The 27,881-nt window shown below is 39.0% G+C and overlaps 1 protein-coding gene across 1 annotated transcript; it reads right to left on the reverse strand.

Annotated features, from left to right (window-relative positions):
- Positions 1-27,511, reverse strand: filip1b (filamin A interacting protein 1b). The gene is made up of 5 exons (XM_059355713.1): positions 27,081-27,511; positions 21,072-21,245; positions 19,870-20,048; positions 1,970-4,682; positions 1-620 (listed from the first exon to the last, which is right to left on the reverse strand). Exons 1-5 carry the CDS (start codon positions 27,315-27,317, stop codon positions 426-428), a joined length of 3,498 nt encoding a protein of 1,165 aa, XP_059211696.1. The 5' UTR covers positions 27,318-27,511; the 3' UTR covers positions 1-425.
- Positions 27,512-27,881: the final 370 nt, after the last annotated feature.

Consider the following 27,881-nt stretch of genomic DNA (forward strand, 5'->3'; position numbering starts at 1 on the left):
CTCACACACTCTCTCTCTCACAGACACACACAAACAAATGAATGGTACAAAGCGCTGCCGTTCTTGTTTGAGAGATAAATAGTTTTTATTTTGTGTCTGTCACAAACGATTCACAGTGACGGGAAACCTCCAACAAGCGGCAGTGAAATAAACACAAATGCTGTGATCCAAATGTAAAATGATGCCACTAATATCTCCATGACGACGACGTTAATCACAATGCACCTGAATGCAAAAACAGACATGCAGAGAGATTAAAATGAACATGAAAACCTGCCGCTGAAGGGACATAAATGAGTCCTGAAAACGTGTATATCTGCAAACTGAAGGTGTGGACGACATAAGATAATGTGTGTGAGAGACCTCACACACACACACACACACACACACACACACACACACACACAGAGTCCTGTTAGTGGCCCTCAGCTCTTCCCTGCTGCTGCAGAGCTGCACACCGTCGTCTTCCTCAGCTCGATCTTCATGGACTGGCTCTCGGCCCGAGACTCTAACCGGGTCACTGTGGACACGCCCACCACCGCCTTGCTGCCCGGTTTCATACCTTTTGACATCGGGATCCGTGTGGCGGCGCTGCGAGCTGACTGCACGTCCGCACCGGGCTGCACAACAAACAACAACAACAGGGCAACATTTGCATCAAAAACACAGAAACAGAAATGTTGAATCAGCAGGTTTTGGTCGCTCTGTTTCAGGATCTCTGTGTGCTATTTCACAGACATTTCAGTCACTGAGCAGCTGATAAAGTTTGTTATAGAAAGATGTTGAAAATACAAACAAACAGGATGGAAGGCTATCTTTTAGCAGCTTATAGGCAGGAAAAAAACAATGATTTGTGTTTGCAATGTAATAAAAGCATGACACCGAAAATCCATATTTATAATCCATAATTACCCATATTTGGTCCGTGGTCAAAAACCACAAACATTTAAAAAGCGGCGCGTCTTGCGTGCGCCACACTGTTTACCTTTTGTCCGACAGTGTTTACTTGCAGATTTGATCATTTTCGTTGATATTTGCTCTTCAACCACGGGTAATTAGGCTTCATAGTTAAATGTCTTTTGTGTTTTTTGTGTGATTTAACTTGTTCATTGTTGTTTCATACCTTTTATGCTATAACCCTTAAAATCTACAGTTGGTAACTTTAATATGAATGAGTTTTTGGTCATATTAGTTTTTAACTTTATCCTGACAATACATGAGACAGAAAATCTGTGGGAGTCAATGACTGATCACCTATGAATCACAATCCAGTTACATTGCTTATTTCTTGCCTCAAATGTTTCCTGAAACACTTTGCCACTGGATGTCTTTTTTGATCCAAATCCACAACGGCATGATCTTGCAAAACTCGCCAGAAAACTCTCAGCTGACTTAAATGAACCCAGAACCTTGTAACTGTGAAAGAATTTGATCTTTTACTGCTTTATAAGCTGCCAATAAGCTTGCCAACTATCCACTGGGTTCCTGTCAAAGTGACTGAAATGTCCAACTTTTACTTGGTGAAAAATCATCAAATTGATGCTTACTGGGAGTGTAAGGGTTAACTGGAGCTCTTGGACATCAGGTTGGGAAATATTATTAGAGTTTGAATCAGGTTTCTTTTGTGTAAATTTAGGTTCTTAAAGTGCAAAAAGTGAGACATTCAAACTGGTCATTTCTCTGGTGAAAAGGAGTGTTTGTCAGTTGGTAAAAATGTGTCTTTTCCAGACTTGGAGACTCATGTCAGATTATTCCAGTGTTAGTTCATACCGGTGAGGTCATGTGTTGATAAAAAGTCACTGTTTTATACCTGGACAGAGTGCTACCTAGGCAGCACCCACTGCCTGAACTCATTTTGAAACATTTCAGAAGCAACTGCAACGTGAAAGATCAAACATCGTTCAGATACTCCAGAACAATCTCATCGAAATATTCATAAAGACAGAAATAAAGATGGATGTTAACTCACCACTGACTGTGTGGGCCTGGAGGACGCCGAGGTGACGGGTGTGATCGTGATGCTGCTCGTCATCTTGCTCTTCCCCGCCGCCGCTGGTTGCCGTGGTGACCGCAGCACCGTCCCCGTCGAGATCTCTCTGCTGCTCTCGGAGCTCCGGAGTGTCAGCACCTCCGCCGCCGGCCTCTTGAACTGCGAGCCCAGGTGGATGTGGATCTTGTTGTCCTCCGTTGTGATGATGTTGGCGTTCCCGTTGAACTTCCTGTACGGCACCGCGCCCGCCGGCTGCTTCTCCGGGGCGACCTTGATCACGGTGCGGGCCGCGGGGGCGTCGTGAGGCTCCGGCGCGGCGCAGACTTCGGCCACGGGGGTGGTGCTGACGGTGATGATGGACACTGGAGACCGCAGGCCGTCAGAGCCGCAGCAGCCGTTGGGTTTCTCCGGACTCTTGGCGCGGGAGATGGTGGTGATCGTGACCGGGGATTTGGCGCGGTCCAGGTCGCAGGTTTTGCTTCTGGAAGTGACGGTTGTTGGTTTCGGGACGATGGTGATGCGAGGTTTCTGGAGGCCGAGAGTCGGGATGATGGTGGTGCTGGAGAAGAAGTCCTCGGCTCGCGGGCTGGTGATCTCCAAGGTGGCGGTGCTGTTCTCGTGGTCCGGCGTCACGCGGATGTGCAGCGGCTGACCCGGCCGCGCCACCTCCGGCGCCAGATGCTGCATCGACGCCCTGCCGTTTCTATCCGGAGTGCTCTGAGTGAGCGTGATCGCCTCCTTCTTCTTCATCCAGGGGATCCAGGACTTCTTGGCCCCGAGTTCTGCAGAAGCTGGAGGGTACCTCTCGAGAACCGCCGGCTTCTTGAGCCCCCGCTGTCGGAGGTTGCTCATCAAGTGGTTCTCCTCGAGGACCGACTTGCGGATGAACCCGGCCGCCGTGTCCGTGTCCTCGGTAGCTTCCGTCTGCACGGCCGTGGAAGTAACCGGGACGTTCACCATCCTCTTCCCGTCCGTGCTGGGCCTCAGGGCGCGGCTGTACCGCCTGGTGGCCTCCAGCTCTCTGGTGAGGTTGGCGAAGTCTTGGCTCATGCTCATCTTCCTCTCCTCCTCCTGCAGGAACCTCTGCTGCAGGACGGAGTAGTCCACCTGCAGCTGGGAGAGCTGGTCCTCCTTGTTCATGAGCTCGTGGATCTTCTCCTTCAGGGCCTGGACGTCCACCTGCAGCTCTCTGGTTCTGGCCTCCTCCATCTTGCAGCGGACTCTCAGCTCCGCCTCCGGACTCGTGACCTCGCCTTTCTCTATGGCTTTGTTCCTGGCGATGTGGCCTTTCAGCTCTTCCAGCTGCTTGGAGAGAGTATTCGCCTTGTCCTGCTCTCGTCTGAACTTCTTCTCCAGAAGGTCGTACTCGTCCTCCGTTTTCATTAGATCTCCTTCCACCACCTCCAGCTGCTTCAGCCGGCTCTTGAGTCTCTCGATTTCCATCGCGAGCTCTTTCACTTTATTGTCTTCGTCTTGATTTCTGTTGTTGGACAACTTTCTCTCCATCTCCTCCAGTCCGTCCATCCTTACCTTCATGCCGCCCAGCTTGGTATTCAGCTCCTGACACTTCTCCTCCTCACTTGCAAGTTTACTTTTCAACTCGTCTTTCTCCTCGATGAGTGTCGACACCTTAAACTCCATCTCTGACTTAAACTTGAGAAGTTTTTTGCTTTCCTCGATCAGCTTCTCTGTGACTTCTGTTACTTTGCTCTGCTCCGCTTTGAACATCTTACTCAAATCGTCGCTCTTCTGCTCCTCCTGTTTGAGCCTCTCCGCCATGTTCTTCCTCTCGTCCACCAGGATGACCGTGAACGACTTCAGCTTCATGAGATCGTCTTTGAGGACCATTTCCGCCTTTTCGAATTTGGACTCCGAGCCCTCGAGCTCCTTCATCCGAGTCTTCACCGTCTCCAGCTCGCCGGCCAGATCCTTCACCACCCGTTTCTCTTTCTCCAGGTTCGTGTGAAGCTGAGCGCACTCCGTCTTGCTCCGGCTGAACGCTCCCTCCAGTTTCTCCAGCTCCACCATCCTCTTCTGCAGCTTGTCCACCTCCAGCCTCAGCTCCTTGCCGTGGTTCTCCTCGCCCTGCAGCTTCTTCCTCAGCTCCCGGCACTGAGTCTCCGTTTTGGTGATCTCCTCGTCCTTCCCCTCCATCTCCAGGACTCTCTTGCGCAGATTCTCCAGCTCGGTCATGAGAGTCGAATTCCCGCACTCCCCCTTGCTGATCTTCTCCCTCAGCTCCTGCAGGTCCTCCTCCGACTTCTGCAGCAGCTTGTTGCTCTCCTCCAGCTCTTCGATCTTGTGCGACAGTCCGGCCAGCTTCAGTCTGAGTTGCCGGCTCTGGGACTCCTCGTTGGCGATCTTGGCCATCATCTCCTCGTGCTCCTGCGAGAACTTGGCGGCCTTGTGCTCCAGCTCGGCCTCCAGCTTCAGGAGCTTCTGGCCGTCCTCCTTGGCAGCGTCGCTGACCGCCGCCAGCCGCTGCTCCTTCTCCTGCAGCTTCTGAGTCAGGTCCTGCACCTTCTGGCTCTGCTGGTCGATCTGCTCGATGTGCAGCTGCCGCTCGTCCACCAACATCAGGGCAAAGGACTTGAGCTTCACCAGCTCCGCTCTCACCTTCTCCAGCCTCCTGCTGTGGTCCTTGTCCTTACGAGCCTGGTAGGCCTTCTCCTGCTCCAGCAGACGTTTGAGTCTTAAAGAAAAAAAAAACAGACAGAACGAAATACAAGATGTGAGTGGGTGTTAACCCTTAATAGGACACTCATTGAAATACTTGCAAATTCCAAATTTCAACCCTAGAGGATATTACATACAGCCAGAATGTGTAAAAAAAAACATACGGACCCAGGAGATTAAAGTGGTGAATCTACGAGAAAAAAATGTGCAGATTTATGAGATTTATAGTGGTGAATCTGGGAGAAAAAAGTTTTTTTCCCCCACTTTTTTCTCGTAAATCTGCGACTTTTTTCGCACAGATTTGCCACTTTAAATCTCTTAAATCTGCAACTTTTTTTCTTGTAGATTTACCACTTTAAATCTCTTAAATCTGCAACTTTTTTTCTTGTAGATTTACCACTTTAAATCTCTTAAATCTGCAACTTTTTTTCTTGTAATTTGCCACTTTAAATCTCTTAAATCTGAAACTTTTTTTCTTGTAGATTTGCTACTTAAATCTCTTAAATCTGCAACTTTTTTCTTGTAGATTTGCCACTTTAAATCTCTTATATCTGCAACTTTTTTTCTTGTAGATTTGCTACTTTAATCTAGTAAATTTGCAATTTTCTTCTCGAAATATTACATGGGGACCCCATTTTGATATCCACTGAAGTTATTAAATATAGTTCTTCGCCCAATAAAGGGTTAATGTGAAACATATTCTCAACAGAACTCCGTTTCAAGGCAGATGACACCAATCCTGAATTAATTTCACATCAAAAAGCCTTGAATAATTGGATGCAGGAAAGGAATAATCGATTTCTCTGTGACAATGTTTTGTTTTTGACAATTTCTTTCCCGTGACATCTGGAGACATTATCACCAGAACCAGCAGAGAGGAGGAATCAAACGCAGAAAGTCTTTATATCAAGCTGCTCGGGGGATCAGTCCAAGACAGCCAGAGGTTTCTAAAAACACAGAAGCAAAGTCTAACAACATCAAACGACAAAATCAAAGTCAAAGTCAGCTTTATTGTCAAGTTCTCCACATGTAGCAGACATAGAAAGGAATTGAAATCTTTTTCCCCACGGTGAAGACAAGACAAGACATTTCTAACACTAAAGTAAAAAGTGCACAGGCACAACAGATAAAGACAAAGCTATCCTAACACTAAATGTCTAAAGTAGACAATAAATAAAGTGCACAGCAGATGAAGACATTTACTGATATTAAAATAAACAACAAAAGAATAAGAGTTCACAGTGTAAATGTAAGAAGTAGCAGCAAAGTTATGTAAAAGTTAGAAGTTGTCATAATCGTGCAAGAAAGTTCAGTATCAGCAGCAGAAGTTTTCTCTTTGACATACAGTGATGAATAAAATATTAGACAATTGTTTTCTTCAATTTTCTTATATTTTAATGCCTGGTACAACTAAAGGTACATTTGTCTGGACACATATAATGATAACAACAAAAATAGCTGATATCTAAACATTTTCCATGGTTTTCTTGATAACCAAAATCATTATCAACAAAATCATGTTAAATGTCTAGATATCAGCTATTTTTGTTGTTATCATTATATTTGTCCAAACAAATGTACCTTTAGTTGTACCAGGTATTAAAATGAACAGGATATTAGAGAAAACAAGGGTGGTCAAATACATTTTTCCATGACTGTAAGTGTGCAGATAATAACGCTAATGCTACATTCCAGACAACTTGGAACTCAAAAAATTCCGATCTCTTAATAAAAAAAAAAGTACAATCGAACCTCTCAAAGTTTCTACTTTTGAACTCCGAGCAAATCCATCAACCCTGACTTCAAAAAGAAGAAGTTGTCTGATGTCACAAAAAAAGTCAAAAAATTACAAAAGAACCCCACAAAAAAGAACCACATAAAAACCACAAAATACCCCACACAAAAACCACAAAAAACCCCACATAAAAACCACAAAAAAACCCACAAAATGACTAAAAAAGACACAAAACGACCGAAAAAAGACAGAAAAAGACACAAAATGACTAAAAAAAGACACAAAATGACTAAAAAAGACACAAAACGACCAAAAAAAGACACAAAATGACCAAAAATGACGAAAAAAAGACACAAAATGACTATAAAAAGGATTAAAAAATGGACAAAATAGCCCAAAAAGACTCCAGAGAGTTAACAAAAAGCCTGAAAGCTTCTGTTCACACAGCCAGATCTTATTTCCATAATTTTAAAAACCAGCCTGTCACCTTCTCTAGAGTTCCCAGGTGGAGAAAGATGGTGCTCATCTCTGTAAAAAGAACCGGAGCAGACTCCTAATGAGAGCATGAAGCAGCTGATCCTGCAGGGAAAGCATGCAGCAGAATAAAAGGCAGCAGCAGGGAACAAGCCAGGGAAGAAAGGGAATAAAAAGAGGCAGATAAAGGCTGAACTCTGCTCAACTGCAGGTCACAAACTCTGCTTAGAAACTACTTTGAGACAACTTGGACAACTCTAGACTCTTGTTTTGAATTAATTACATAACTCGGGTTCTTCCTTGGCCCAGGCTACATCCTTACAAGGTTTTTTTTCTTCCCAAAATGCTGCAGACAAACAGACATAACCTCCTTGGCAGAGCACAGCGTGTCTTTTCAGTTTATTTTATTGTCATCACAAAGTCAACTTGCACCATAAAACACATTGACATTGTCAGAGAGATGCAACTGAGTTCACTGATAATCACAATATTCAAGAACAGTTTTGCATATTTTCCTGCAGCCCTGTTTGACTTACAGTATCTAGATAATCTAGATATGTTACTGCTGTCCCTGGATGACTGAGAATCTCCACGGATGTGAGGATTTCTCAATTATTTAAACCTGCACCAACACACCAAACTCCTGCACTGTAAAAAAAATTATGTTGCTTTTACAGAAGAAAAAAAACAACGGGACATTTTTACAGTGAAATCTGCACTTTTTTTTCTCGTATATTTGCCTCTTTTATCTCAAAGAGACACAAAAGACACAAAATGACTAAAAAAAGAAACAAAATGACGAAAAAAAGACACAAAATGACCAAAAAAAGACACAAAATGACTAAAAAAGACACAAAATGACTAAAAAAAGACACAAAAGGCACAAAATGACTGAAAAAAGACACAAAATGACAAAAAAGACACAAAATGACAAAAAAGGACACAAAATGACTAAAAAAAGACACAAAAGGCACAAAATGACTGGAAAAAAGGCACAAAATGACAAAAAAGACAAAATGGCAAAAAAGACACAAAATGACTAAAAAAAGACACAAAAGGCACAAAATGACTAAAAAAGACACAAAATGACTGAAAAAAAGACACAAAATGACAAAAAAAAGGCAAAAATGACTAAAAAAAGGCACAAAATGACAAAAAAAAGACACAAAATGACAAAAAAGACAAAATGGCAAAAAAGACACAAAATGACGGAAAAAACACACAAAATGACTAAAAAAAAGGCAAAAATGACAAAAAAAAAGACACAAAATGACTAAAAAAAGACACAAAATGACCAAAAGAAAGAATGTAAAGGACGGTATAATCTACAACTTTAAAATGTATATATATATTTTTCAATTACTACAGTTTTAGGATGTAAAATGAACAAGTTGTTCTGTAAAGATGTTGACATATGTATGTTTCTTTCTGTAAAAACAACGGGACATTTTTACAGTGTGGGATAAATAAAGACAAGAGGAAAACAACAAAGCTGAAGTTGAGCTAATCTCTGCAGGACACTGACATCTTCTCATGCATGTTCCCATCAGAAACACCAGCAGGTTCCTGCACAGCAACAAGTGTGCTGCTAAGTTTGAAACAAGCTCCACAGACTTTTCTTCCCCTGAGACTTACCAGAGAGTCGGGATGCAGAGCAGGTTGATCCATTTCTGTGTTTTAAAGCCGAGCAGGAGCCAAAGAGCTGCTGCTGAGAGTCTCAGGGGCCACAGAGGGACGGAGGAGGGAGGGGCCCCGGCTCCACGGGGAACTACAGCCATCACATTCCTCACATGTCAGCGGTGGACAATGAGGAAGGTGGAGGTTGTGCTGCACAGCCCCGCTCCGCTGGCTGGCTGGTGATGTCATCCACCCCTCCATATATGGGCGTGGAGGCCCTGCCCTTGTTTGGACAAAGGAGGGAGGAGGCGTTCAGAGGGCTCCTCTTCTTCTTCTTCTTCTTCTTCTTCTTCTTCCTCTTCTTCTTCTTCTTCTTCTTCTTCTTCTTCTTCTTCTTCCTCTTCTTCTTCTTCTTCTTCTTCTTCTTCTTCTTCTTCTCTCTTGTTGCTGTGTTGAGAGTCGATCAGGCAGCAGGTATGACATAACACATGAAGCCACTTTTAACTCTTTGGAGTTTGGGGCTGTTTTGTTGGTTTTTGACTTTTTTTTTTCATTCTGCCTGTATGCGCAACTTAAATAATGATCACCATGCCATGCTGGTGTCATCTTTTTCAGCTCAACCTCACCTCATTATTATTTTGTCATTTTGACTTACTGGATCAACAAACACAAATAAAAAAGACACAAAAACATACATAAAAAACACACATAAAACACAAAAACCACAAAAAATTACAAAAAATGGGGGGAAAAAACACAGATAAAAACACACACCAAACAAAAACACACAAAATATTTAAAAAAAAAACACAAATTAAAAAGACACAAAGACATACATAAAAACACAAAAGAAACACACACCAAAAAATTACAAAAAACACATAAAAAACACAAAAACCATGAAAAAAGTATGAAAGTAACCAAAAAAAAATGGAAAAAAATACAAAAAACACACATAAAATAAAAAAAACACAAATAAAAAAGACACAAAACATACATAAAAAAATCCACACAAGAAATACAAAAACCACAAAAAATTACAAAAATGAAAAAATTCAAAAAACACACAAGAAACACAAAAACACACCAAAAAATTACAAAAAAACCCCACATAAAACACAGATAAAAACACACAAAAATACCCGGAAATCACACAAGAAAACAGTAAACACAAAAGATTACATTAAAAATGTTGAAACACACACTACAAATTTTTTTTAAATCTCTGCAAAAAAAGTAAAACCATGTTACACTTGGTTGTGATTTTTGACGCATTAAATTGGACATGGAAACATGTGGAAAAGCCAAAAACTTTAGAGTTCAGCTGCCAGCAGGACTCCATGCTGCTTCGTTTCTACGTCATGAAGAAGAACTCCAGAGGGTTAAAGTTTTAAAGTTTTCCTAGAAATGTCCAGTTTTTGTCCCAGTTTTTGTCCCTGCTGTCCGTCTTGCAGGCAGCAGAGTTCCCACAGGAACCAGGCAACAATGCAAGGCGATATTTTGTTTTGTTTTGCAGCAGACAATGCCAGACTTGCGCGGCCTTTCTCATTATAATCCCCTTCTGTATCGTGCAAAGCGAACAGGGCCGTGGATATAAATCCTCCATAGTGGCTGGATGGTCTGTGAGTGAGATCATGGCTTCAGACAGCAGACCAGGCCTGTGGTTTTTACATCGCAGAGGCTCCTAAATGAGCCAAATATGAGCGCTGCAAAGAGCTTACAGATGCAGCTCGGCTCCAAATGCATGTTGAACATAAATATCAGCAGCACCAGAGCACTTTTACATTAATTGCCTGTGTTTTGTGGCTTAGATACTTGCACTTTTGTTCGGCTGCCTGTAATTCTGGAAAATAAATCTCTTTTCTTCTGTTGCACACATTTAGACTCTCTACTGGATAAAAGCATTTAAACATATCTTCCATTAATTCCCAGTGACAAGGCTCTTTTGATTTGGAAGCTCAGGATTAAATCAAATGACAACATGTTGATGCCATTTGTTGCAAGAGAAACTTTTCTAAATAAAGCAGCTTTTTGCGGAGATAAAAATTAAAGTTAAGATGAAAGCAACAACACAAAAAACATCCTTCCTGATGTCCGCTCCCTCATCAAACCGTCCCACTGCTGGCCAAAGAAAAATGAGAAAATTGGTAACAAATGGCCACATATTGGAGAATAAACCGCCACTTTGGTCCAGACCAAATATGTCAACAACTATTGGAAGGATTGCCATGAATTTTGGAACAAACATCAGTGGTGCCCAGAGGATGTTCGCCATCATTTTAGTATTCATCCATCGGCATCATCAATCAATATTTGTCACATGAAATGTATCAGTGAAATGTAATCCTATCAGTGCATAAAAAGAGTAAAATAATAAATATATGTGTATGATCCTGAGTAATTGAATGATCCTCCTGGTCTCATTCTTGCAGTTCCTGGTCTAGAAATCCAAAAATCGCTCCAAAAAAAGAAAACCTTTTATGAGCTCCATTGGGAAGCTCAGAAAATAGCTGGTTGCTCAATGCTCAGATGCAATTTTGGCAGTGATTGGCCATGCTTTGAACTCATGCTGTGAGTGGTAACGTAGCGATGTCGGAGCGGGAAGCAATGCACCAACAACCAAAATCAACCTGTTTGTGTGCCGTTCAAATGTTCTGGCTGGTGGTGCAAGAAAAAGACTCGAGGGATCACCAGAATCAGAGGAAATCATCCTCTGGGGAGCATGCATGTCTGCACAAAACTTTATGGAAATCCATCTGATAGTTGTTGAGATACAGGTCTTCAAAGATCTCAACAAAGTTGAAATCCTGCTAAAATAATACATTTTCCATAGTTTTATTGATAATAACCAAAAGCATTCTCAATAAAACTATGTTAAATGTCTAGATATCAGCTCTTAAATTAAACTTTTATCAGCTATTTTTGTTGTTGATTATCATCATTATATTTGTCCAAACAAATGTATCTTTAGTTGTACCAGACATAAAAATGAACAAAAAAGGCCGAAAAAAAGAAACAAAATGATGAAAAAAAGACACAAAATGACCAGAAAAAGACACAAAATGACAAAAAAGACACAAAATTACCAAAAAAGACACAAAATGAGCAAACAATTACATAAAATTAAGCAAAAAGGACTCAAATTGACCACAAAATGACACAAAATGACCAAAAAAGACACAAATTGGCCACAAAATGACCAAAAAAAATACATTAAATGACCAAAAAGACTAAAACACATTATCACATGAACACTTTAACACAGTGGAGACAGAGCTGACTAACAAAATGATTTGGCGACCCCAAGAAATCATCTCAAGACCCCAATTGGGGTCGGAACCCCAAGGTTGAGAATAGCTGCTCTATATTACCTGCCAGAGTTTAATTTAAACACATTTTTATGATGCCATAATGTCTCAGCTCACATTCCTCTGTGATTAAGATGTAAACGTCTGATAATTCCTCTCAGCTCAGCTCTCAGGACACAAACTATCTGTCATCAGAACCTCTTTAGTGCTGCAGAAAGCTTCTCTGTGTTCAGGTCTATTCATAGCCTCGGTGCTGACAGCAGCAGAGAGCCTCCAACGCTCATAAAGCTCAACACATCGGCCCCGAGATGCTGATCTGCAGCTAATTATAGTCCCAGTAATTACCGTGCTTATTAACATCCAGAAGAGACGAGTCAACAGGAACGCTCCGACACCGAGGAGGAACTTCACATTTGTTGTTTCTTCCTCTAAAGCTGCATTTTTAACATGAATCAGAATCGTCCACCGCTGTGAAATTACAGAGTCGAGGCTACATTTTTGTGAAGGCAGACATGGTAAACTGAGTGAAATGGTAAGTTGTCAGACCACAGGACCAGACTGGGACCAGACTGGGACCAGGGGCCTCAGGGTGCCACTTAGCCGGCCCATAAAGAACAAACCCACACAACAAACCCGGCCTCCTAAAAGTTACGTTTATATAGTACAACTACGACTAATTTGCAGTTTCTAAAAGGACATAATGTTGCTTTAATTTTGTTTGTCAACATAAAAAGGAAACATTTAGGAAAAGTTGCAAAAGGCTCATTCTGAACATATAAAGTTGCACAGCACAGCAAACATTAGCAGCAAACATTATAGCTAATAGCTAACAACTAGCAAGACCTAGCTAAGCGCTAGCCTGGAATGCTAATGGAGATAGCCCAGCATGCTAACGGGCGCTAACGGGAGCTAGCGGCGCTAAACGAACGCTAACCATGAGCACTAAAAAACACTCTCATTCTCATATCACATTCTCAAAACTGCCTAACAGTGTGGTAAACATCAACAACACATTATATTAGAGATATATAATAACCTGGTAATCAGCAGGTTTCTACCTCATTAACAGGCTTTTTTCCCAGAGTATGCATGGGAAAATTAGTCGAATATTCATTTTCATTAGCCACGTAAACAGTTTAGCGTAAATCTAGTTGGTTTATTGGAATACGTGCATACATCAGATTATGTTGTGCATGTAAACAAAGTCTCCCCAAGTATTGGCTCCTTAAAGCTGCAATAATTATAATTATATTAATTATTTTAGCATCTTTCAGCGCATAGTTTTTGTTTTATGTCGTGCAGCTTTACTGTTTTGGTTTAATGTCATCAGTGTCAGGCTTCAGTTCATTTATTTGTTTTTCTGTTGTTGTTTTTTGGCCTAAAAGCACCTTAAAAATATCTGCAAGCAAACAAACTAGCAGCAAACAGCAGAAAGACGCAGTTAGAGCTGATGAACATAACTTTTAGCAGCTAAAGAGACTGATTTTTTTATGGTGGAGACCAAAAAAGGAGCTAAAAGAGAATGATACTGGACAAACATTGATTAGGTGGATACAACCACAAGACTTGTAGTGAATAAAATCAAATCTAAAGGCGATAATATGTGTGTTTCTGTTGGCACCAAGTGGTAAATAACTCCTCTTCTGCAGGTTGAACCATAAATCATGTCTTCTTTCCATTTTCCTCAGTGCTTTGTATCTAACCTATGTTATTATTGCAGACAGCTGCTGTTTTATATTGTAATGAAAACCAACCAGCTGACTCTCTTTGGTTCCACGAGTTCAATATTGGTCACAGTGAACATCAAGGCTGCTTTAGTTTTATATCAAAGTTACACTGAATCTGAAACGTCTGCACTGTATTACCTTATAAAGAGAAATAAAGAAAGGGAGATTCTCACGCAGAAACCAAAGAAAATGCTAGAATAAAAACTAATTCTGTAAACCTCAGTAACATCTTTTGCAAGAATGCTTATCTGTGGTGTAAACATGATGTTTAGAAGCGTAGTGATTCAAAAAGTGATTCACTAAATGAACAATTTGAGTATATGTGTAACTATGTTTGTCTTATTTTAATGGTTTAACTTTAAAAGAGTTGTTAGAACCACCAGATTACATTGGAAAAATCACATATTTTAACATTTGAGACTTATAAGAGCCACCAAATAATAATTTCCATTGGAAAAAACACCAATTTAACATAATAGGATAGTTAATATTTGTGTCTTCTTTGTCATTTTAAATTGGTGACAACATATAAACACCTTCTAATGCACAACATGGGTCAAAAATCACCTTGTGCATTAGAAACGTAGTGATAAAAAAAGTTTTTTTTATTCAAAAAGTAAGATATGAAAACAAAAAAATAGGTTATATGATGATCGAAAACAAGTTAATTAAGGAAAACCTGCAATGCTGAATGATGAAATTAATTAATTGCAAAGATATAGAATATAAAACTTAGTGGGGTCACTTTAGACCATGTTGTGCATCAAAGGGTTAAAGGTAGTAAAACCTTTCTTGGCAATGCAATTACAGCTTTTACTTTATCAATCATTGTTTTATTAATAGAAATTAAAACAATTTACTCAGAACAACTTTCTGCCATATGTATCAATGTCAAAAAATAAGTATCAGAGCCTTTACTGGTGATTTTAAAGGAGTAAAGGCAAATCTTTACACATATAAACTGTCTTTTCCTAAGTACTGGTGGTGCTTTTTGCAGCAGGTTTCAGACAAACCTTTCTCTCTGCGGTTTATTTGCCCGCGACAGTTTGTTATGCAAACAGAGTCTGTAATCGTGCAGCGTGATCTCTGCTGAATGACATCACCATGGAGCCATTCATTCATGATATCACCTGCAGTGAATCTGCAGGCTGACTGCAGCCAACAGGAATGTTATCAGAGAGCAGAGAGCTGCTGCACATTAACCCTGTGGAGAGTCCAAAAGACTTGTTGCCTCCATCCAGACTAGAAAACACCTGTTAGATTTGACACCTTTGGTCACATTTGGAACATTTAAAATTCTTTATTGAGCATGATAGTGTTTTGAAAGTTAAAAAAAGATTCAAAATCACATTTTATGTTGGACAAAAGGACTAAAAAAGACACAAAAAAGACAAAAAAAGACACAAAATGACCAAAAAATGACACAAAATGACTATAAAAGACATAATATGACCAAAAACAGACACAAAAACAGACACAAAAAGACACAAAATGACACAAAAAAGACACAAAAACACTAAAAAAGACACAAAATGACCAAAAAAGACACAAAATGACCAAAAAGTTACGAAATGACAAAAAGACACAAAAGACTAAAGAAAATACACAAAATGACCCAAAAAAGACACAAAATAACTTACACAATACACAAAAAGACACAAAAGGACAAAAAAAGTTTTAAAAAATGAGCAAAAAGACACAAAATGACTAAAAAATACACAAAATGACCAAAAAAAAAGACACAAAAAGACACAAAATCACCAAAAAAGACACAACAACAGACACGAAAGAGGGTTAAAGCCGAGGGGAGCTGCATATGAATAAGACACAGGCTAAAAAAGTTAAATCAACAAACTGAACTTTCTCCAAAAACTGAATATTATGATGTCAGTGAAGATCGGGATCTTTCAGGGCTGTTTTAACATTAAAAGCTGGATTTGTTTTGATCTGCAAACCAGCAAAGCGCTGCTCACTGAACACAAACACAGATCTGGTGAATGAGGAGCAGTGGAGCATCGTTCCATATTATCCAGGCTGCTATCTGAGGTTCTGTGGAGAACGGTGAGCAGATGGGAGAGATTCTCTGACGTGATGTTTTCTGATTCTCTCATCTGGATGTTTGTTTGAACCTCCTTCAGATAACACATGAAGCCCATTTAGAGAACCAGATCCAATAGAAAAGTGGGAACAAATGGCTTTTTTTGTTGTTATTTAATGCAGCTTGTAATGGCTATTTTACAACTATTTGTTTAAATGCATAATATGGAGTTTTCTGCCTCTTCATTCAGGATTTCTTTAGTGTTTATCATTCATAACCTGGAGCAGAATTATCTGCAGAGCTTTCCTCCACTCCAAAACAAACAAACCAGCTGATTAAAACCGGTAAAAAAATACTGAATAATGTAAAAATCAGTGTTTCTCCAATGGGGTTTGGTGGACACAGGACTTCTGAGAGCTTGTTTCTCTAATAACTCAAGATCCAGACGTCTGATGACTAAAATCTTTCATCTGGAGTTAAAAACTACCAAGAGCTGAAAAGTATTGTAAAACACGTGGCTTAAAACTGGATAAAAACTTAATTTACAACAGCTTCTGGCAGGAAAACAACGCTGACGAATGCACAAAGGGGGATATGACGCCGTTGACAGGCAATCAACTTAAACAATGTTGCTTTGATAAAATTAAAGATTTCTCTGGTGTGAAAGTTGTTGGAAACATTTGGGATAATGTAAGAACCCAAGTCAACCAAATAAATAGCATACGTCTAGTTGTTATGAGACGTTTTAATGCAGAAAATCTACATATTACAGTGTTTCCCTCAGGATTTTATGAGAGTCCAAACCATCTAGGGGGGTCAGGGGGCATTTTGACAGTCTTCTTGTTAATTCTGTGGTCGACACTGCGCTCTTATTTTGAAAGCTGCATGCATTTAGCAACAGGAAGTCATTCAAAACAGCAAGTCACAGTTTAGTGTGATTAAAACAACTTTAAAAGCTAATGTTAGCTTGCGGCTAATGAACGGCATAATGCAGCAGTGTGTTTGGACCTCTGACGTCCCGGACAGGTTGATAGGATTTAGTTTAGAGATGATGTGGGGACGGGACTGATACAGACAGGTAGACACGTTTCTATATCATGTTTAGAACAGGCGGCAACCTCCTGGTCTGAGCAGGGAGGCAAACCAGGAAGTGCCTTAAGCTGCATTCTACCAAAAATTCCAGCAGGGGGCGCTAAGTTTGGCTGCAGAAGCATTTTGGTCCATTCATTTCAATGCAAAATGAGAAAAACTTCTCACTTGATTTATTAGCTCAGAATGTTTTTCAGGACAACACTATGGTCTCAATCACTAGTTAAAAATCTTCTTCAAGACAATCTGATGTTAATAGTGTAAATAATGGCCCCATTTAGAAGAAAATAGAAGATAAAGAATCGTATGATTTGGGGCGGGGCTACCTTTGATTGACAGGTCACTAACAAGGCGAGAAGCAGAACGATGTGTATCCACGGCAACGTGTCAATAAAGTTATAAATATATATTAAAAAAGGCGCAGTTTGGTGGGACAGATTAGAGTCTAGCGGGCCGCCAAAGTCTAAGTAATTAACAGGTATTGTACCTTTAATTTGCCTGCAAGTCGTGGCTGTGCTCTGTGCTCTGTGTGTGTGTGTGTGTGTGTGTGTGTGTGTGTGTGTGTGTGTGTGTGTGTGTGTGAGTGATGGCTGGATAAGTCACGACTCATCACTCTTCCTCTGATGGTATCAGAACCACCATCAGGGTTTTATCTGATGCTTTCCACCACAACATAAACAAACACGCATCTGCACAATGTGTTGTTCCAGACCGATGGATTTCTCATCACACATTCTTTTTTGCCAGCATCATTTTCCAAAACTCCACCAGGCTGTTTCACATCACACATACTAAACCAGCTATTGTCAACCTTGGGGTCCCGAGATGATTTCTGGGGGTCGCCAAATCATTTTGGAAGTCAGCTCTGTCTCCACTGTGTTAAAGTGTTTTAATCTTTTTTGTCATTTTGTGTCTTTTTTGGTAATTTGTGTCTTTTTGGTAATTTTGTGTCTTTTTTTGCCCATTTTGTGTTTTTTTTTTGTGGTAATTTTGTGTCTTTTCTGGTCATTTTGTGTCTTTCTTGGTCCTTTTGTGTCTTTTTTTGATCATTTTGTGCCTTTTTTGGTCATTTTGTTTCTTTTTTGGGCCATTTTGTCTCTTTTTTTGGTCATTTTGTGTCTTTTTTGGTTAATTTGTGTCTTTTTGTGGTCATTTTTTGTCATTTTGTGGTCAATTTGAGTCCTTTTTTGCTTAATTTTATGCAATTTTTGGTCAATTTGATTATTTTTGGGGTAATTTTGTGTCTTTTCTGCCAAATCAAATGGACCTTTAAACTTATAGCAAAGGACTTAGATTAAAAGTAACACTAAAATATGAAAAAATATATAAATGCACAGACAGAGAGATGTTTTAGTTGTTGTCTGCTTCATTATTTGTCCAAAATTAGTCTTATCAACTGAGTTTGTCTGATCTGAACTGTAAGATTCTGTTCAGTGAGACAACATGCATGTAAAATTGGGGGTCACCACTCAAAAAGGTTGAGAACTACTGCACTAAAGGATCCCACTGCTGTTTTTTGTTTTTTAGAGCAGCAGGAGTATTATTGGCGGTGCTGTGTGAGATCTCTACAGCTTTGTTCTGACTTGTTTCCACCAGCCAGATGTTCTGAAACTCTCTCTGCTGTAATGAATCATGCTGGTATCCAGGTTTTTATCAGGAAACAAAACTCCTAAACTTAAAATCCTGTTTACTTAAATCCTGCATGTTTCCAGAGACTGATATCCTGATAAACTCATCAGTGAGTTTCTCTGTTACACCTGATGAAAAGTTCCTTCATCACCATCAACACACACTTCATCCTGCTGCCACAAAACACTCACTAAAACAACAAACGTGGATTAATCCGCCGCAGAAAATAGTCCCCAACAAATGCACTATTTCCTCTTGTTTGTCTGGTAAAAACTCCAGTGTAGTAGGAACCAATGGGAACTAAAGCTAAGAGCCACAGACAGGAAGTCAGACAGAATTGAGAGACATGTGGAAAGACTTTTAAGTGAATGTTTAATGAATAAGTAAGTTTTCTGCAGGTCGGGATGAGTCGCTCTTCTTCTGGCCCCATTTTATCAAACTTTAACAAACAACAGGCTTCACTGCTCTCAGTTTTTTTGAATGAAACATAAAAAAGCCGAACTTTGCAGCGTTATAATTATTTTTCGACAACCTTCCGACACAATATCCTGACACAGGATAAAAATGGAGAAAATAATGCTGTCAGAACGCTAAATATCAATACTTGTCAGCCATGAATCGATATAATATTGCCACGCAAAATATCACGATACTATGCTGTGTCGATTTTTTCCCCCACCACTACTGTACATACACTGTAAAAAAATCTGTTGCTTTTACAGAAAAAAATGGCAGCTGTGGTTACCAGAATAATTCTGCAAAAAAGAACAACTTAAATTTTACTGGTATTCAGTGTACAATAAATAAAAACTGAATGTTAATTTACTGGTATTCAATGCACAATAAGCAAAATCTGCATGTAAATTTTGCATAAATAATTAGTATAAAAGCAGCATCATCCTGTTAAATTAGTAGTAAAGGACGGTATAATCTACAACTTTTTAAAAAAAAATACTACAGTTTTAGGATGTAAAATGTACAAGTTGTTCTGTAAAGATGTTGACATATGTACTGTATTTTTTACGGAAATATTCTGCCAGTTTTTTTTCTGTAAAAACAACAGGACATTTTTACAGTGTATGGTAAATGGACCTGCACTTATATAGCTAGTCGCTTTTCAACCACTCAAAGCACTTTACACTACAGAGTGCACTCATTCACCCACACATTCATACTGGTGGCAGAGGCTACGCTGCCACCATCGGGAATTCATTCACACACCGATGAACGCAGCATCAGGAGCAGTTTGGGGTTCAGTATCTTGCTCAAGGATACTTCGACATGTAGGCTGCCATGGTCGGGGATCGAACCACCAACCCTCCGAAGCCACAGCCGCCCCAGTATGATATTACTTGAATGCATGGGTTAGTTATTTAATATTGACATAAATAAGAAATTAAGGAATAACGCCTGCCTTATTCTTCAACATTTGAGAAATGTGGCCTCTTTTGTCGGGTAGAAAAAAAAAGATATCTAGTCGTAATCCTGAGTTTAATTTAATTAAACCCAGAATAGGACTCATAAACACACCTCTAACACACACACACCTCTAACACACACACACACACACACCCTCACCCACTGACCTCTCCCTGTCCTGCTCCAGCAGGTTGGTGAAGTCGTCGCTCTTGTTCATGAAGTCGGAGTGTTTGAGCTTCTCGTTGTCCAGCTCCATGACGGTGCGGCGGTGACATTTCTCCGCCAGCAGCAGCTGCTCCAGCATCCGTCGGTACGTCTCCTTCTGTTTGTCCTCCAGACGGTCCAACTGAGGGACGGAGACATTATCAGACAACAACAACCCTCAACATCTGCCCTCACATTATCCAGAGCATTAGCCACGCTCTCCTGGTGGACAAAGAGCCTCAGACGCTTTATTCACACTCACTGTTACACTCCCTGCAGACTAAATTACTGTTATTCAACACACAAAGGAACATGATTTTAGGCTCTTATTTAATTTGCATGAATTCTGCTGTAAATGCACCGCCAAAATAAAAGCTCATTCATCATCTGTGAGAAGTACCTGCTCTCTAAACTTGATGGTTAAAGATAATATTTTAACCCATTTAGGCCTAAAACGCCTGGAAAAAATGCCTGGAAAACCTCTGGGTGATTTTAAAATAACCCCCTAAAACCTGAAGTTTTTTAAAATAATTTTATGTCTTTTTTTGGTTATTCTGTGTCTTTTTTTTTTTATAATTTTGTGTCTTTTTTGGGTAATTTTGTGTCTTTTTTGTCTTTTTGTATGAACTCTGCTGTAAATGCACCGCCAAAATAAAAGCTCATCCATCATCTGTGGGAAGTACCTGCTCTCTAAACTTGATGAAATCTGTTAGATATACAGTCTATTTCACCACTTCTGAGTTAAAAATAATAATTTAAGGAGGTTTTAATAGAGGTCACAATGTCTTTTCTGGGAGTTTGGAGGTTTTAACAACCTTTGGGGAAAGAGGAAAAACATGTCTGAAAAAATGTCTTTTACCAAGTTAAAACTGGGATTTCTGCAGCTTTTGTAAAGGAGTAAAATGTTTTGAAACAAGACAGCCATCCGGGTTATTCATATATTCACACTGCAAAAAAGGTGACACTAAATCTGAGATAAATTATCTTGCTGCATGGACAGATTATTTCACTTGACAAGATTTCTGAAATTAAGATTGTTAAGTCTAGAAATAAGCACGGTGAATGCTTAAATTAAGAAATTTACCTAAAACAAGATAAATTACAACATCTAACAATTCTAAATCTTTATTTAGGTAAGGAACAAATAATTTGCAGTGTATCTCACCTCGGCCATGGGTTTCTCGTAGACGTCCTGGGAGCTGCTGCTGCTGACGGCCAGCAGGTTGTCTCTCTGCAGAGCCTGAAGAGGCTTTGTGGGGACGGCCGAGCCGTAGTGGGCCTCCAGGGTCTCTGGACGGGTTCTGTCTGTCTTCAGCAGGCTGATGATGTCCTCTCTGGCCTGGACACACAGCAGAAAGAGAGTTCTCTTTAATGCTAGTTTAAAGTGTTTTTATTTCACTTCTGAGCTGTTTAGACTGGTTTCCTGTCTGTTTCTGGTTTTCTGGTGCAGTTTGAACCATCCAGAGCTCTCAGGTGATCTGGATCAGGTCTGCTTTCTGTCCCCAGAGTCCAAACTAAACATAGAGAAGCAGTGTTCAGTTTGTATGCTCCATAAATCTGAAACAAACTCCCAGAAAACTGCAGGTCTGCAAAACTCTCAGTTCTTATCAATCAAGACTAAGGACTTTTCTGTTTATTTTTATCTACACATATATTTCTAAAATTCTGTCACTTTATTCTTGAACTGTTTACTATTTATAGTAATTTAAACTTTCTTTTTTGTTGTTTTTATGTCTCTTTTAGGACTGTTTTTCTGGATGTTTTCAGTGTTTTCTGTAGACAGACGAGGGTCAGAGAATCAGAGATTATTATAAAGAGATTGACAGTTTGTGTTTCAGCCTGTGTGTGTGTGTGTGTGTGTGTGGGCGTTGAATATTTGCAGAGTGATGCTGAGACATCAGCTGAATGTGATGCTGCTGCACCCTCCAGAGTCCAAAACATGACCTCATCGACTCCTTTCACCCTGACATCACAGACACACAGAGAGAGAGAGACGGTTTCTACCAGCAGAGGGAGCTGGTTCTCTAACTCTACTCAGCACACCGTCTCATCTCAGACAACTAAACCTGATGTTTATAATATAAAGACACCAAATCCTCAAAAGTTCTGCAGAAAGGTTGGATGATCTGCTGTACCATGCACGCTGATTTCTGGACTTTTTTGGACTCTAGGATCACATTAAAAGGTAAAAAAGTCACTTTAAACACTATCATACCAAACAGTAATGTAAGTACTCAACTAGGGAAGTACTACTAGTAAAAAAAATGCCTTAAACCTTGTCTTTCACAAAGCATATCTTTGTAGTCCAGATCCTCAAAATAAGTTTTTTTCTCTCTCAAACTCTGAGCCAGAAATCTGAATTTTAGCAGATATATACACCAAACTTTCCCGTTTCCTTCCTTTCTATATTCTGAAGGTTTTTTACCGAGACCATTGTTAATTTATTATTCATAGTCTGCTTTGTACAACATTTTATTCATAAAAACATGGTGAAAATTGATGCTTTCAGACCTCTTAGTGTTGTGAGGGCCCTTTGCCAGTTTCTATATTTTGCAGGTTGCAGCAGACTAATTCATTAAGCTACATGAAAAAATATGAGATATGAAAGTAGAAGATCTCAGGAATCCAACAGGCATATTGTGATGTTTGTTGGGAAGTGGGTGTAATATGCTCCAAGGGTAATTTAAGTGAGGGAATGAATGACATGGCCATTTTCACTTCTGACTTCAAAATATCTGAATGAAAATGTATTCTTTGGGTACCCACAAGTCTCCTCTTTACAGATGTCTCCATTTGATGATAATAGCATGTAGCTAAAAAAAACAAACAAAAAAACGTTTTTCTCATCACAGAACAAATTTTATGTGGATCTTTGTGCATCCTGGGGTCCCTAAACAGTCTGTGAGCTGCATAAATCGTCTCTGAGTGTAAAGCTGAGACAATTGTGACTCAATGAGCCCAATTTTATTCATGTGTGATGATGTTATTCCCCATAGCAGCATTTCATTATAGTGAGAGCATTTCTTGAAACTTGACCTCTTTCGACCCAAATGCTCTATAAAATGTTGCTTTATCTGATTTATTTAACTCGATTATCAATAACATTAACATTTCTGTTCAGCTGCATGCAAACATGGGCCAAAAAAAGATATATACAGTACTGCAAAAGCCTTTTTTGATAACGGATGCTTTTATTTTGAAAGGACGAAAAGAGACTTGATCCTGTTGATCATAAAATTAACTCATGAGGTTAGTTTTCACAGTAATCCTACATTTTAAATCAGTTTTGGATCAAATTAAACTCAGTAATTCATATTAGCAAGGTTTGATACAGTAAGATAGTTGTGCTCAGATTAATCCTCTTGTATTTCTGTGTTTTTATAATTGTTATTGCAACTTTCAGTTTGCAAACTGAAGCTTTATCCAACTTAATTCTCAGCTCATTGGCTGATTGATGTAGAACTGAACGCTCGGCTTGTTTCAGTTCAGTGAAACTGATACACAGTCAGAGATAAAATTAAAATTAAACAATATACAGATTGATTAAAAATTCCACATGATCGACCAAATTCTAAACAACCATTAATCCATCATTGATTAATTATTCCCATTCCTAGTGTGCACATATTTAAAAATGCAATATTATAACTGTGTTACAGTAACACATCTGCAACATTTTCACCCTGCTTTGTGACTTTGTGAGTCTGTTTTTAACCCTTTGATGCACAACATGGTCTAAAGTGACCCGATATGTATGAGTTTTTGTGTTCTATATCTTTGCAATAAATTATTTTCATCATTCAGTATTCCCAGTTTTCCTCAATTAGTTTGTTTTTGATCATCATACATCCTAATTTTATGTTTTCCTTTATTATTTTTTTCATAAAATCCCTTTTTGTGTCACTACTCTTCTAATGCACAACATGGGTCAAAAATGACCCATATCCATTTTTTAGCTAAGTAGCTTGGTAAGATAACTACTTAGCTAACTTCTTGCCTAAGTAGCTTGCTAAGATAACTACTTAGCTAACTTCTTGGCTAAGTATTTAGCTAAGTAGCTTGGTAAGCTAACTACTTAGCTAACTTCTTGGCTAAGTAGCTTGCTAAGCTAACTATTTAGCTAACTTCTTGGCTAATTAGTTAGCTTAGCAAGCTACTTAGCCAAGTAGTTAGCTATGTAATAACACAAAAACGTGTTTTCTTCATAAAGTATGAGAGGCAAAATGGAAATAATGATCTGTTGTTATCAAAAACAAGATATTTAAAGAATTCTTGGGATATTAACTCATAAAATAAGTTGATATCAAAAGATGGAGCACAGAAACACACAGCAGCATTAAATAACATGAAGGGAATGAATGAGGGTCATTTTAGACCATGTTGTGCATTATAAGGGGGGTCAGTATGTTGAGCATCAAAGGGTTAACATTTTGCCGTCAGTAACAGAAGCAGCTCTTCCTGTGTTAAATGTCTCTCTGTGCTGTGTATCTTTCTGTCCCATCGCTAATGGAAAATATTTAACAACACGCCCAAACAGATGCAGCAGGATGGAAACAGAGGGAGAGGCAGCAGCAGCAGCATCCTGCCTCTCTGATAGAGAGAGACGGCTTTATAAATGTTCCTCCATCACTAAATCATTATCACACTGGGAACACAGCGGCCGCCAAAGGTTATTCTCTAAATGTGAGACGTGTCGATACGTCTCCTGATGGACTCTGTCGCTGTATTTATGGTTCATATCATCCAGGAGAAAGACTAACTGATGTCTCAGGGAAAAGACAGTAACAGACGACTATTTTCAGTCTTACTATCTTCAGTTTAACCCTTTGATGCACAATAAACACCTTCTAATGCACAACATGGGTCATCCATTCCCTTCATGTTATTTAATGCTGCTGTGTGTTTCTGTGCTCTATCTTTTGATATCAACTTATTTTATGATTCAATATTCCAAGGATTCTTTAAATATCTTGTTTTTGATAACAGCAGCTCATTATTTCCATTTTGCCTCTCATACTTTATGAAGAAAGAAAGGTTTTGTATTATTACATAGCTAAATACTTGGCTAAGTAGCTTGCTAATCTAACTACTTAGCCAAGAAATTAGCTAAGTAGTTAGTTTAGCAAGCTACTTAGCTAAATACTTTGCCAATAAGTTAGCTAAATAGTTAGCTTAGCAAGCTACTTAGCCAAGAAGTTAGCTAAGTAGTTAGCTTAGCAAGCAACTTAGATAAATACTTCGCCAATAAGTAAGCTAAGAAGTTAGCTTAGCAAGCAACTTTGCTATCTACTTAGCCAAGAAGTTAGCTAAATAGTTAGCTTCGCAAGCTACTTAGCTAAATATTTAGCCAATAAATTAGCTAAGTAGTTAGCTTAGCAAGCTACTTAGCAATATACTTAGCCAATAAGTTAGCTAAGTAGTTAGCTTACCAAGCTATTTAGCCAAGAAGTTAGCTAAGTAGTTAGCTTAGCAAGCTACTTAGCTAAAAAAATGGATATGGGTAATTTTTCACCCATGTTGTGCATTAGAAGAGTAGTGACACAAAAAGGGATTTTATTAAAAAATGAATAAAGGAAAACATAAAAATTAGGATGTATGATGATCAAAAACAAACTAATTGAGGAAAACCTGGAATACTGAATGATGAAAATAAATTATTGCAAAGATATAGAACATAAAAACTCATACATATCGGGTCACTTTAGACCCAGATGTTGTGCATCAAAGGGTTAACAAGCTGTCCAATGAGAACTCCTTCATCTTCTCTGTTAATAACAGAACTCCCAGAATCCTCGGCTCTCTCTCAGATCAAGCTGGTCGTTAAAGAGCCACGAAGCTGTTTAGAGTCCAGTGACTCAACATTCATTTATTTATTCAGCAGCTTCTGAAGTTTCTGGCTTTTAAAAGATCACTTCCCAGCATGTTCACCTATTTACAATCAGAGCTATTAGAGTTTACAGTAATGATCTACCCACCTGCATTTATTTTAAACTGCTCACTGAAGAATTGCATCAATTGAGCCAAAAGGATAAACACCAGAAGGTTTGTGGACTTTGTTTAGGTACACAATGATTTAATTGAGAGGAATGATGACAGGAACACATTATTTCTGTAGGGCTGTACGTAGGTTGTTGTTTTTTTCAGGTTTTCACATATTTGGGTTGCAGAAATAATGGTGGGAGTCCCAATACTGCTGTGGTATGGTGAATGGGGTAAAATAGAGGCAATTAAATTTGTTTTAGGTAAAATATTCATTTTTAAAATTGAATTTATTACCCAACAAAGAGGGATATTTTGGGCCATCTGTTTAAATCCAACTGAATCGTTTTGAGAATTAACATATAGTTCTTAAATAATAAAATTTAAATATATTTATTTGGGCTTTATCATTTTGTTTAATGTGATTTTGCCAAATTTCGGGAAAAAATGTATTTTTTTACTCTTGTTTTTTTTTTTAATTATTATTATTATTATTATTATATTATTATAATAAATATTTTTGTTTTTCTTAACATGTTTGAATAAAGAGATCAATCAAAAATCTGGAAAAATGTTTCCCATTGGCCTAAATGTTTGTACCCAATATTTGAAATTAGTTAATTTTGGGATGTTTAAAATTACCCAGTAAATTCTTCTGTGTTCAATATTTGATTCAGTAATTTGGCCAAATTTATTTAATTTTATATATATTGTCCAATTATGGACATCTGTAACAGATTGTTTGCTATTTAAAGAAAACAACAAAACATCATCTGCAAAGAAATAATAAATAGTGGACCTGATTGTAATGCACCAAATACACCCAAATATTATAAAAGTTATTACTGAAACAATGACTTTATAACTAGAAATATAGATAATCTACATGCATTAACTGAATGTCAACTTTGTGTCTTTTTTGGTCATTTTGTGTCTTTTTTAAAATAATATTGTGTCTTTTTTGGTAATTCTGTGTCTTTTTTCGGCCATTTTGTTTCTTTAAGTAATTTAGTTTTCTGTCATTTTTTTGTCTTTTTTTTACTAATTGTGTGTCTTTTTTTGGTTATTTTGATAGTGCCTCCAGCGGCCCCCAGGTAATTTGAGTTTGAGACCCCTGCTCTCTGTCAACAGTGAGAGGTTTGCACAAAAATCTAATTTAAAGTACCAGACTACTAGTACTGACTGTGATATGTACCTGAACTTCTCCCTCCATGACTCCCAGCAGATGCAGCAGATCGGCCTTCGACAGATCCATCTTTCTGCTCTCTGCAGGTTTCTGAGACTTCTTAGCCGACCCGTTCTCCTCCCCCCGGACCTTCATCTTCCTCTTCGTCAGCTCCGGTGTGTTCTCCTCCTCCTGCTTGATGAAGCCTTTGGTGGGCTGGATGTGTCCGTCTTCTGGACCCTCCATGGTGCAGTTCCTCGATCGCATTTTCTACCTGCAAGTACAAGAAAAATGGAGGCGGAGAAATTAAACAGTGACCCTAGAAAAGCATCCATACTGTATATTCTTTTCTTTTCTTCCAAGCAGCCAATGGTTTTCCCAAGAAACCCATTGGTGGGGAGTTTCTAAGCATTACTCTAAACCAACTTCCACAACTTCTTATTGTTCTTCTCCTTTATTGATCTTCCAGCCCATTAATGCACCACAAAAGCACATTAGCAAGTGATGATAGCAAGAGTTTGACAAGAAACCGTGATGGATGACCTATCAAAGCCTGCAAGCTGGTTCCAACGTGAACCAAAATGAGTTGGGAAATGTGTTGCAGTGATGTCCAACAGAATAATACTTTTAGTCTGTTAAACTAAAAAAAAGCAAACGTTTCTTAAAAGGTCTTTGACTGGACGACTACTCATGCATGTGTTAAAACAGTGCCAGGACTTTCCTCACAAGGTGCAGAAAACCACATTTGAGTTTATGAGTGATGGCGTCTGTCATGACGATATTTTATGCCAATGTTGGAACAGTTCTGATTATTACTTTTGGTTTTGAGAG

The sequence above is a fragment of the Centropristis striata genome, chromosome 18 (genome assembly GCF_030273125.1).
Source record: "Centropristis striata isolate RG_2023a ecotype Rhode Island chromosome 18, C.striata_1.0, whole genome shotgun sequence".
NCBI lineage: Eukaryota > Metazoa > Chordata > Actinopteri > Perciformes > Serranidae > Centropristis > Centropristis striata.